We start from the raw sequence: 12,370 nt of genomic DNA, 5'->3' as shown, positions 1-12,370 counted from the left end.
TGTTTCTGGACTAAATCTGTTATTTCATCATGGTGGGAGGGGTTTCCAGTGAGTACCTCCATCAACCAATGTAGGTTAGCACTTGGTCTGCAAGTATTTGTATAGCTTTAGAGATTTTCCTGAGGGAACAGAGAAGTAAAGAACTTTCTTGGGGTCATATAGTCAATAGTTGCCAAAGGAAAGATTGTAAACCAGATATTCCAGTTACCAAACCCAGTTCTAATGGCTTTGCATGTCAATCAAATGGAATATCATAGAGAAAAGTAAGCAGAACTAAGAAAACTATTCATGAATACAATAATATAAGCAAAACGCTAAAATGGAGCCCAACACAATGGAAATGCAAGACTGGCTCTAGAGAAAAGCTAAGAAAATAAGATCCCTCCTTCACTTAGAGAACAGAGGATCATAAAATTTTGCCCAAAGGGCCCTAAAGCTCCATTATCATCCTCTCATATTACAAATGAAGAAACTGAGGCTCAGAGAAATTAAGTGAATTGCCCAAGGCCAAATAGGTAGTGAATGGCAGAGAAAAGATTCAAATCCACAGCTCTTCCCATTGTGCTATGCTGCTCCTCATATAGGGGCCTATGGATAAGGAAAGGTACATATTGTGCCCAAAACAATCACTGTCACTTTTATTTGTTACAAAGGAAGATTCACTGGATGTTGGAAGTGGCATGGAGAGGGGGTGAAAATAGTAATACCTAGAAAATTTTTTGATATAGAAAAAGGCATAAAGAAAACTTAAAAAATTTAAATTAAAAAATTTAAATGGGGATTGCGAGTAAGGAACTAGGCAACTAGAAATTATCAAGAGGAAAAAACTCCAAACAAAATGAAATGTAGAGTTGCTTTGAAAATGGGATAAACCTGGCATATAGTAGGTGCTTAATAAATGTTTATGATTTAGTAAGATGAGGTACATAATCAAAGTGGAAGGGACATGAAAATAGGTAGGAGATACCAATAATTTTAGATAAATAAAAATTAAAGTCAATTAAGAGTTTCCACTCATACTCATTACACATTCACTCTCTCTCTCTCTCTCACACACACACACACACACACACACACACACACACACACACACACACACACACACAAGAATGGTAAAAATAATGCAAAAGGAAAACAACAACTGTTGGAGAGGTTATATGAAAACAGATACATTAATGCCCCTGTGAAGTTGTAACTTGGTCCAGCCATTTTAGAAAACAATTTGGATCCGTGCCTGAAAAGTTACTAAACTTTGCGCATCACTCTTCAACCCAGTGATACTCTTTCTAGGCCTAGTCCTCCAAAGAAATAAAAAATAAATAAATAAAAGAAGAGAAAAGGGATCCCTACTATAAAAATTTTTATAGTAGCTCTTTATTGTGGTCTCAAATATCTGGAAACTGAAAGGTTGTCCTTCAGCCAGGGAATGGCTGAACTAATTATGGTGTGTAAATGTAATAAAATACTATTGTGCTATTAGAAATAATGAAAGGAATGGTTTCAGAAAAAACTAAGATGTGTATGAACTGATACAGAGTGAAGAGAGCAGAACCAGAACAATTCATGAAATAACATTATAAAGAAAGAAAAATTTTGACTTAAAAACTCTTGATCAATGCAATAACCATCCATGATTCTTAAGGACCAATCAACCACACTAGTCATCTAAGAGAAGCAATGGATTCAAAAATGCATAGGCATACATAGTTTTGCTTTACTATATTGACTATGTATATTTTATAAAAAGGAGTTTTAATTTTCTTCTTTCTTCATCCCAAAGGAAGAAGAGGTAAGAGAGAAAGCAAATTTTGTTCTCTAAAATTTTTTTCATATTATTCTGTTACTAACTACTAAAATATTATACTACATACTCTTTCAGATATATCACATACACAGATATCACTCATATACACACATTATTATGTATTGGTAGTTAACTCCCAGATAAAGAAAACTTCCTCTACCAATACACATCAGCACCTTCTCTGATACTCATAATCTTAGAGTATTACATAGAACACCAACAGGTTAAGCGACTTGACTAGGGTCACAGAGTCAATATTTGTTAGACACAGGACTGTAATCCAAGTCTTGCTGCCTCTAAGATCAACTCTCTATCCACTATATCTCACTGCTCTCTGCTATGCACTGGAGATATAAAGAAAAAAGGTAAAAATTGTCCAAGAAATCTATCCTACTTTGAGGGAGACAAACAGGCACACTAAAAGATAACAAAGGTAAATGTAAAGCAGATGAGGGATTTTTGTCAGGGACAGTGCTGAGATCTGTGCAATCTGCCCATTTTCCAGATTAAAAAAACAACAACATTCATTTATGTATTAGTCTGACCCAATACGCTCACTTCCCAGCTGGGTGACCCTGAGCGACTGTGTGACCCATGCCTACTGGTTGTGGCCCTATGCTCCTAGAATGGAGTCCCAGGATAAAAAAAAAAAAATACGCTCACAGGAACTGACTCAAACCACTTTTGGACTGAATCCAAAGCTCTGTCTATATATTGGCAAAATGTAAAAAGTTTCTGCTTGTTAATTTTCTTTTTCTTTTCTCTCTTTTTAAACACTTACCTTCTATCTTAGAATCAATCCTGTATATTGATTAGAAGGCAGAAGAGTAGTAAGAGCTAAGCAATGGAAGTTACCCAACTCATCCAGGGTCACAGCAAAGAAGCAAAGAAATTTGAACCTAGGATCTGCTGTCCAGGCTCACTATCCCCTGAGCTGCCGAGCTGTCCCTATGGGTGAATTTTCAAAAGCACATATATGCAATGTTTTCTCATTTTTTCCCACAAAGACATAGCAAACACTAGAAAACTGGAGGGTGGGGAGTCACCAGGGGAGAAAATGCATATAAAAGGATTACAAGGTTCAGATTGTCATCCTTGGTATTGTTTGAAAATACTTGGGCAGAATTTACCATAGGAAAATAAGGAGGAAGCCTTCCCTGAGCACAGTTTACTAGGGATTACTGGGATATGGCCAACCTTGTCAGGTCACCATGATGACAATCACTCACCTATGAAACTATCCCTTCATATGACAGAATACTGACTGAACCCAATGGATTGACTATGAGTCTGACCAATATAATATTTCCTATATTCTTGTATGTTTTCAATTGTCCCAGGACAATCATTTGGAGTTTTTAAGTTAGAGGGAGTCCTCTGCCCCCCTTATGGTGAATTTTTGGGAGAATGTGGACAAAAGTCACACAAGGATGGGCAGGTATGAATGGGCTAAAACCTGCACCTCTGGAGTGATCCCCAAATTAATGATGCCATAGATCCATCTCAGCAAATTGTAGGTTATATGGGAAGAAAAATTATTGTATAAGAAAAATAGTAAGACAGTCAAAAAAAGAGGGAAAAAAGAGAAGTCCTCAGATTAAAGGAAAAAGCAAAAACTTCATGAAGTAGGATCCAATGACCACAAACCACATATGCTGTCCCAGGAAGTACACCAGAGATTAGGCTTTATTATACCCCTGGTAACTTCTCAAATATTTTCTTCCAAAACAAGGGCCTAACTTTGACTTTAGGGAAAAAAAAGTTTCCTTCCCTGACCCTGCCTATGTTCTCTAAAGTAACAAACAGACATATCTACTCTTGTTGATAGAGCCCTTTACAACTAGTAAAGTCTAGTGAATAAATTTCTTCTTATTCTATAAGAGGTGCCAGCTAGCCCCCCAAATGGTTATAAGATCATAGGATTAGAACTGGTGTTTTCCTAAAAGATATTATAAAATTACATGCATCTGAAATTAAGAAGTGCCATATTGGGAGGCAGTCAGGGGCTTCATGAATTCAGAGCCAGAACCAGAAGGAAAATCTGGCCTCTGACACTTCCTAGCTATGTGACCCTGGAAAGTCACTATATCCCAATTGTCCTGTCCTTACTGTTCTTCTGTCTTGGATACAATATTGATTCTCAGGAAGATATGTAAGGGTTTTAAAAAATGATATACTTAATTTGATTAGATCTAGGTTTAGAAATGGCAGAATGGAATCTCAGTAATTAAAGAACTTATACTCCCTATAAAAGCAATGTTTCCACCTTTATCCATATACACAACTCAAAAAGTAGACTAATTAGAGACATTTACATTCTGTAGAAATAGCAGGATGCTCAAACAATTTTACTAGAAACAGGAAATACTTCATCACCACATTGCATGCCAAAAAATATATTTTTTTAAATTTGTGAAAAACTGTTAGCAGTAGTTCTAATGGTAAAGTCAAACTTAAGCATAATCCATTTCCAGCTTGCCCCAGCAGCCATCATCCAAGGAACAAGCCTTATGGAGAAAGGATCCCATCACCACACCAAGTACCATCCATGGAGCAGATAAGCGTGTCTAGCTGAAGCAGCAAGACGTCCTCAGGGAGACAGAAGGCAGCATATGCCAGCTGGATCAAACCACCACTAACATTATCCCTCAGATGCCAGAAGAAAGAAAGAACCTGGACCAAAGGAATAGCAGCAGTATTATCCTCCATCATCTCCCTAGCCATGTACCCTGCTTCCAGTTCAGGACTCATAGCTATCTATCATCCACTATGGAGAAAGGGACTTATAATCCCCACTACCATGTTAACTGCTGACCGATTTCTACCTATGGAAAAGATAAGCTCAAAAATCTTGAGTATAGTAGCTCTCGTCCTCAGCCTTATTACAGGTTGGCTCCCAAAGTCACTGTCCAGGAGAACAATCCTTCTGGAGATACAATCTATCAATTAACTGCCTCTATGGGCACAGAAGCCTATGCCTTCTCAATCACAAGTCAACTAGTATTTATTTATTTTTAATAATATTTTCTTTTTCCTCTATTCTATGTAAAAATATTTTTGTAACATTCATTTTTATAAAGTTTTGACTTCAAAATGCTGTCCCTTCTTCTGACCCTCCCTCTCTCACTTCCTTTCTGTTCTCTCCCTTCCCTGACATAGCAAGCAATTTGACATAATTTTACATGTATAATCATATAAAACATTTTTCCATATGAGATATTGTGTAGAAGAGATCTCAGATTTAAAAAAAAAAAAAGAAATACAGCATGGTTCTGTCTACATTTAGTTTCCTGTTGTTCCTCTGAAGACAGATGGCATTTTTCATCATGAGTCTCTAGGATAGTCTTGGATCACTATATTGCTGGGAAAAACTAGGTCATTCACAGTTGTACATCAAGAAATATTGCTGTCATTTGTGTACAGTGTTCTGGTTCTGCTTACTTTACTTTGCATCAGTTCATTTAAGTCTTTCTAGATTTTTCTGAAATCATCCTACTTGTCATTTCTTTATAACACAATAGTATTCCATTTTTATTATATATCACAACCTTTTCAGCCATTCCTCAACTGATGGGCAAACCTTCAATTTCCAATTCAATTTTCAATTCTTAGCTATTGCAAAAAGAGTTGCAATAAATATTCTTGAACAAATACATCCTTTTCCCTATTTTTGGGATACAGACTTAGAAATGGTATTCATGGATCAAAGGGTAGGCATATTTTAGAGTCCTTTGAGTATAGTTCCAAATTACTCTCTAGAATGGTTAGATCAGATCATAACTCCACCAATAGTGTATTAGTGTTCCAATGTTCCTGCATCCTCTCCAACATTTATCATTTTTCTTTTCTGCCATATTAGTCAATCTGAACAACTAGCATTTATTAAGTGACTACTATGTTTCAAGCACTGTGCTAAACACCATAGCTACTGAAGACACACCAAAAGTTATCACCATGGGTTTTGGCACCATCAGATTTTAATGGAAATGACACTGAAGATATAATCTCTGATAATGAAATGTACCCCTTTGATAGCACCACAAGCTCTATATATCCCTCCCATCTTTTCCAGATTTTCTTCTTAATCATTCCCTCTCTCTTCAATCTTTACTGTCTCCTTATCTACTGGTTCCTTCCCTACTACCTTCAAACATTTCCAAGTTTCCCTCCCTTAAAAAAAGGGGGGGAGGGCAGCTGGGTAGCTCAGTGGATTGAGAGCCAGGCCTAGAGACGGGAGGTCCTGGGTTCAAACCTGACCTCAGCCACTTCTCAGCTGTGTGACCCTGGGCAAGTCACTTGACCCCCATTGCCTACCCTTACCACTCACCACTCTTCCACCTATGAGCCAATACACAGTATTGACTCCAAGATGGAAGGTAAGGGTTTAAAACAAAACAAAAAATAAAAACAAAAACAAAAAAAACTAGGATTCTATCACCCTATCAAGCCCATTAACTCATATCTATTCTCCATTTCTTATCCAACTCCAAGAAAAAGGTACCTCCACTTCCTCTCCTCCCTTTCAAATCAGTGCTTTTCAGTCTATTTTTCATTCATCACTCAACTAAAATTGTTCTCTCAAAAGTTACCAGTGATCTCTCAACTGCCAGATCTGCTAGTCTTTTCTCAGTTTCCATTCTTTTGTGTTTATCTGCTGCAAATGACCAGCTGATCACCAGTCTCCTCCTGGAAACTCTTCTCAGGTCTCCTACTAGTCTGACAGCTTCTTCTTAGGCTTTTTTGCTGGCTTTCCTTCCATATCAACTCACCAAATGTGGGTGGTAACCCTAATACTCTGTCTTCAGCCCTCTTCTCTCCTCTCTTTATACTCTTTCTTGATGACCTCATCAATTCCCCTGAGGTTAATTAGCATCTCTAACAAATGACTCAGGTCTACATATCCAGCCTCTTGCCTGTGCTTCAAGCCCACATCACCAATTACCTTTTGGGCACTTCAAACTGGATATACTGGAGTCACCTCAAATTAAATATATCCCAAACTGAATTCATTATCACCTACCCCAAACCCACTGCTCTTCGATAAACGTTCAACATTTGCAAATAATACCTTCTGTCCGTAGCCCATTTATCATGAGAGATGGTAGAGTTTTAAGAAAGCCATTTAAGAGATAAGATTCCAAACCTCTTGGCATTTTTAGAGTCCAGCATGAGCTGCTCCAACTTGAGTTGCAAACATGCTTTTTTTTCCAGCAATAATTTCTTTTCCTAAGGAAAAAAGAAGATGTATTTTGGAGATATATTTTTACAATGCTTACAAAATATACTTTTTAATTGTGTCAATGACGGTGATAAAGACATAAAGTTCTTTAAAGCCATGTCATCATAAGGCCACTTATTAAAGAAACTGGCAGGATAACAAATAAATGGAAAACAGATTTCTCTATAATGATATTTTTCATCATTAATGACAATGAAACCAGCCCATTTGGACTCTGTCCCCTCAGTCCTTGAGGTTGTTTCTATAAAAAATAGCTAAAATGGGATGTAAGACAATAAAATAAAGAATAGCAGTAGGACCAGATCAGATCAAATATAATACCCAGGAAACTCAAGTTAGAGACAACGTAATTTTGAAAACATTAAAGGATCATTTTACAACATAACTCAGGGATTGGAAGATGCCAAAAGAATGAGGAAAAAAATTCCACAGATTGTGCTCAAATGGTAAGCAAGGAAACATAAGTATTGGAACTTTTAAAAATCTTTATAAAAATGATCTAAAAATACTGACTATATCCTTTGTGAAAATATGGTAAAAGAATAAGCAGGCTTTCATAAATGATCTTCCACATCTGGTCATAGTTTTATAGTACCAAAACTTAGTAAAAATTTTAGAGTGTATGAGATCAATCTACATTAACATTTATTTATTTTTAAAAGGCATTCAATTTGGCAGAAGAAAATATGGCCTTAAGAGCTCCCCTCCAAGAAGGAATCTCAGTCATGCATTAAGAGTATATGAAAAATATACAGAGAAACAAAATAGCTAGGAATATAAAGAGGAAGAATGAACAAGAACAACAACAACAAAAAAGAACTAAAGGGTAAAAGTACCCTTCTAGACCTCAAACTGCATAAAAAGCACGAATAATCAAAAGCATTTGGGGTCTTGGCTAAAACAGAAAAGTAGATAAATGGAAAAGACCATACATAATACGAGAATCCGAGATAACTGAACTCGGGATTCTGTAAATTTGAAAACATAATTATCTAGGAAGGAACTCATAATCTGATAAAAACTGCTGAGAAAACTGTCAGAAATTAGGTTTAGACAGACAACAACTTAAACCATACTTCACAATAAATTCAAAATGGATATTTAAATTTTAAAGATCTCACCATAAAACATGATAAATAAAGCAAGTGATGTACCTTTCACTTCCACTGGTAAAGGATGACTTTATAACTAAACAAGGGACAGAGATAATTAGAGAAGATAAAATATTATGTGAAATGAAAAAGTTTTACCTGAACAAAATTAACACATCTAGAGAAGTGGTCAAATGAAGAAAAGTCTTTATATCAAATATCTCTGAAAAAGATTTGATATAGAAAACATATATACAACCTACAGTAATACACACATGATAGAAAACTATTCTCCAACAGAAAAGTGGCTAAAGGATACAAATAACGTGCAAATTATTAATAACAAGAACATGAAAGAATGTTCCAAATATGTAATAATAAGAGATATTGGCTAATAGCTTGATGGGATGACAGGGTCTAGTTTTGTTCTGTTTTTTTAAAGGGAGGGGACCTTGTGTATGTTTGAAGATAGTAGAGAAGGAAGCAGTAGATAGGGAGATAGTAAAGACTGGAGAGAGAGGGAATGATTAAGAAAGAAATCTGGAAAACAAGCCATCTGAGGTTTCACTTTACATTTAGCAAAGATGACAATACATGGGAACAGTCAATGTTTGAAGGGCTATGAAAAATCAGATGCGTACAAACATATGGAGTTCTGAATTGGCACAATCATTCTGGATTTAAAATTCAAGTTCCTATGTCAAGTTACACACACACACACACACACACACACACACACACACAAAAAAAATCAATCAGTCAATCAATCAATCAATAGGACTCAAACTCATTGGTGAGTTAGGGCAGTGTCTACTCCAAGCATGTGAAGACTTTCTCTAGCAGAAGAGACAGATGAGAACAGTCTGTTCCAACAACAATGAAGGCAATAAATAGGCACTGCATGTGTGTTTTTCTGTTTATATTTGTAATTCCAGGAAGAAATTAATAAATGTATGTTGACTGAATAAATAAATGAATGACAGAAGACAGTTTTCCCCAAAGATAAAAAATTATATTTTTAGAATTCCACATAGAAGAAAATATACAGAATATCACAGGAAAAAAACACGGAATGTCAGAAAGGGAAAAAAAAGGATAGCTTAAATATTAACCTGTTACAGGGTCTAAAGAAATGAAATGACAGCTTTGGTGTTTTGGAAAAAATTCAACACACCAAAACCCCAATCCTGCTTACTTGGGTTTTAATGGTAATGTTTACTGCATAACTTGGAATGTCAAGCTAGAGGAGTCACTTTATCTGGGTCTCTGGTGAACAGTAAAAGGAGACAAAATAAGAAACAGAGAGGTTATAATATTGGTATAAACAGAACCATGGGTAGCACAAGAAGGAATCTGAATTTTTACTCTGAAATATTTAAAGTATTATCTTTTGGGGGACAAATAGTGAAGGCAATTTGTTTCAAATCAATTTGTTAGAGTATGTTTTGTTACTCTAACCAATTTGCTGAATGTGAGATGAAACCTGATTGTTTTGATATGCATTTCTTATTTTTAGGGATTTGGAACATTCTCTCTTTTGGTTATTAGTAACTTGCCATTCTTCTTTTGAGATGTTTGTTCATATCCTTTTGCACTTATTTATTAGGGAATGTCTATAATCTGACTATATTTTCACCACCATTCTATATCTGGCCTATAGATCTCATATATATAACCTGTAATCACCTTTTACAAATAATAAGCTGGGCCCCAAATTGAAAAGGAAAAGAAAGACAGATTGGATTGGATCTGAGAAACTGGATAGTGCATTTAATGATCTCAAGCTGTTCCTTAACCTCAAAACCAATCTCTTAAAACACTAATGGTCTCCCAATGTGGCTTATGGAACTTTTCCCAGGTTCTTCATAGGGCTAGACCTACCCCCGTCTGTATAAAATATACTTGTAAAGTGGGAGCTGGAAGGGACCTTGGAAGCTAATAAGTAGACATAAGTACGCACAGAGACACAGACAGAAAAAGCAGTGCGGCGTGGTGTCCTCCTCATTTGCCCTTCCTTTTCAAAGAGGCCTCAGGATGACGCCCTAGGATCAGGGACTGCCTCTGACACACAGTGACCCTGGAGAAGTCACTTCTCTAAGCCGCTGTGCCCTGGAGAAGGGGCTCACCAGCAGAAGGAGAAGTCCTCTCTCAGGGAGTTTTCTATCCCAGGAGAATCACAATCTAGTCCCATTCTAAGCGGGTATGTCTAAGCACCGGTGTTATCTACAAATCCCATTCCGAACTCAGAGGACACACCCCTGGAATTCAGCCCTGCCTAGGTGCCACGGAGCTCTCAGCGCCCTCGTCCTGCCTTGGGTCCTGCCACTGGACACTGGGAGAGGGGGAGGCCAACGCCTCTGGGCCGCTCTGCCTCACTTAAATCTAATTCAAGCAGGAGGTGAAAGACATTATCCCGCGAGGTCATTCTGGCCCTCTTCCAGCAGGAAAGGCAAGCAGCGGCGGACCATACGTTGCCCCCACGCCTCACCCACTCACTTATACTGTGTGTGTGTGTGTGTGTGTGTGTGTGTGTGTGTGTGTGTAACACACGCGGAGCTACTATGTGTGTGTAGAACAGATAATGTAATCAGGTGGCTTTGTATCAGATGTAGGAGATGCATCATATAGATTATATTAACTATATAACACATTTATTATAACATACCTACAGATTATTATCACATACCTATGTATCATATAGGTGATTTTTGATGTGCATCTTTGTATACATGGGCATATATCTTTTTATGATACATAATTTATATTTATAATATAATATATAAAGATAATATAGAAATATGGGATCCTATACTTACATGTTATCTATTACATACAACATTATCTATGAGACATAAATATGAGATCTAGAGCTATATATTATACATTAGCATGCATGTACAAAGCATATTCATGTGATAATATAGTATTCTTATATAGGGTATGTCAACATATAATAGCACACATACATAACAGTAGGTGCATGTATAATATATACATAATCTATACCCAACAGGGCCTAAGGTTAACTGGGAAGAATATATGTGCTGAAGAAACATGCATTTTTAGACTCTCTCTATATGTATATAAATGCATATATATATATGTATTGATCACTACCAATAACCGCCTTGTGACCAAAGTTCAAGGTCTAACAGAGACATGGATGGCACATTTTGGGGGTGCCCCACCTTTTAATGTTTCCCCGCTGACCAGTGGCACTGCCCAGGGCACAGGGTCTTCTCCAGCAGGCTCTGGTCTTCGAGGCAAATCTCTTCAGTCAGAAGTGGCCCACAGCACCACCCAGTGGGCAGCCCAGGGGGAGGAAGATACAGCTAGTTTTCCAGCTCCCACATCCCAATTCTGGCTCTAATGCTTCTTAGGAAAGAATCCTAGGGGCCACAGAGTAGCAGAGGAGACACAGCTAGCCTTGGAATCCAAAGCCCATTCCTCTGACATTTGCTGGCTGGTTACTGTGGAGAACTCAGCATCCCCAGGAAAACTCATAAGATAATAAATTGCTTTATAAATGCCCATCTGCCTATGTTCCTCCATAAGATCTCCTGAAGAAATCCTAAATCCGGTCCAAAAAATAGGGGGAGGTGGAGCTGGTAATACAAATGAATCATTAAAACAGTTGGGGGTAGTCTTATACTGTGTCTGAGAGGCACAACAGAAAAAGCTGGAAGACCAGGATTCTCATCTCAGCTTTGCTACCTGGTGACTAGGAGAAAATCAGCTGTGCAACTCTGAGAAAAAGAATTTCTCTTTTCTCTGCCTCAGTTTTCTCACCTTTAAAATAAAGGAGTTAAACTACATGAGCTCTGGGGCTTCTGCTGGCTCTAAAATGCAAAAGAGCCAAATATGTTAGCTTTTCTATAGTTGGCACCAGAAAACTAATGAGAAAACATTATAGAAATGCACTAATTGCAACATGAACATATGCCCATATTAAATCCTCTTTCTGGACTTTTTGCTTGCTTATCACTGTATTAGCAGAATTTATTTTCACTGCATTGTTGATTAAAGTGAGACAGATGGTGAAGGTTTTAAGTAATATGTTCATTAGCAAACCTCATACTACTAATGGCTATTTGCCATAGCAGAAATTCATTCAAATAAGAAGGAAATGAATCATCCTCCAGGGGGAGCCTGCCCCCCAGCTACAGTACTGTGAGACTGTGGTCTGTGCTTGCTATAACTGGGCTTTGGGATTCCTACTCACCCACATCCTAAAGC

The 12,370-nt window shown here is 37.3% G+C and overlaps 1 protein-coding gene across 1 annotated transcript in view; it reads right to left on the bottom strand.

Moving 5' to 3' along the window:
* The window catches only part of CCDC68 (coiled-coil domain containing 68), an 80,917-nt gene that overhangs the window by 15,300 nt on the left and 53,247 nt on the right, over nt 1–12,370 (bottom strand). Inside the window, exon 7 of the mRNA XM_044657804.1 lies at nt 6,948–7,030. Within this exon, the coding sequence (XP_044513739.1) occupies nt 6,948–7,030 (83 nt within the window). The remainder of the gene's footprint in view (nt 1–6,947; nt 7,031–12,370) is intronic.

This window comes from Gracilinanus agilis, chromosome 1, assembly GCF_016433145.1.
Source record: "Gracilinanus agilis isolate LMUSP501 chromosome 1, AgileGrace, whole genome shotgun sequence".
Lineage (NCBI taxonomy): Eukaryota > Metazoa > Chordata > Mammalia > Didelphimorphia > Didelphidae > Gracilinanus > Gracilinanus agilis.
The sequence above is the reverse complement of the archived record's forward strand: the minus strand, read 5'-3'. Positions and strand labels throughout refer to the sequence as shown.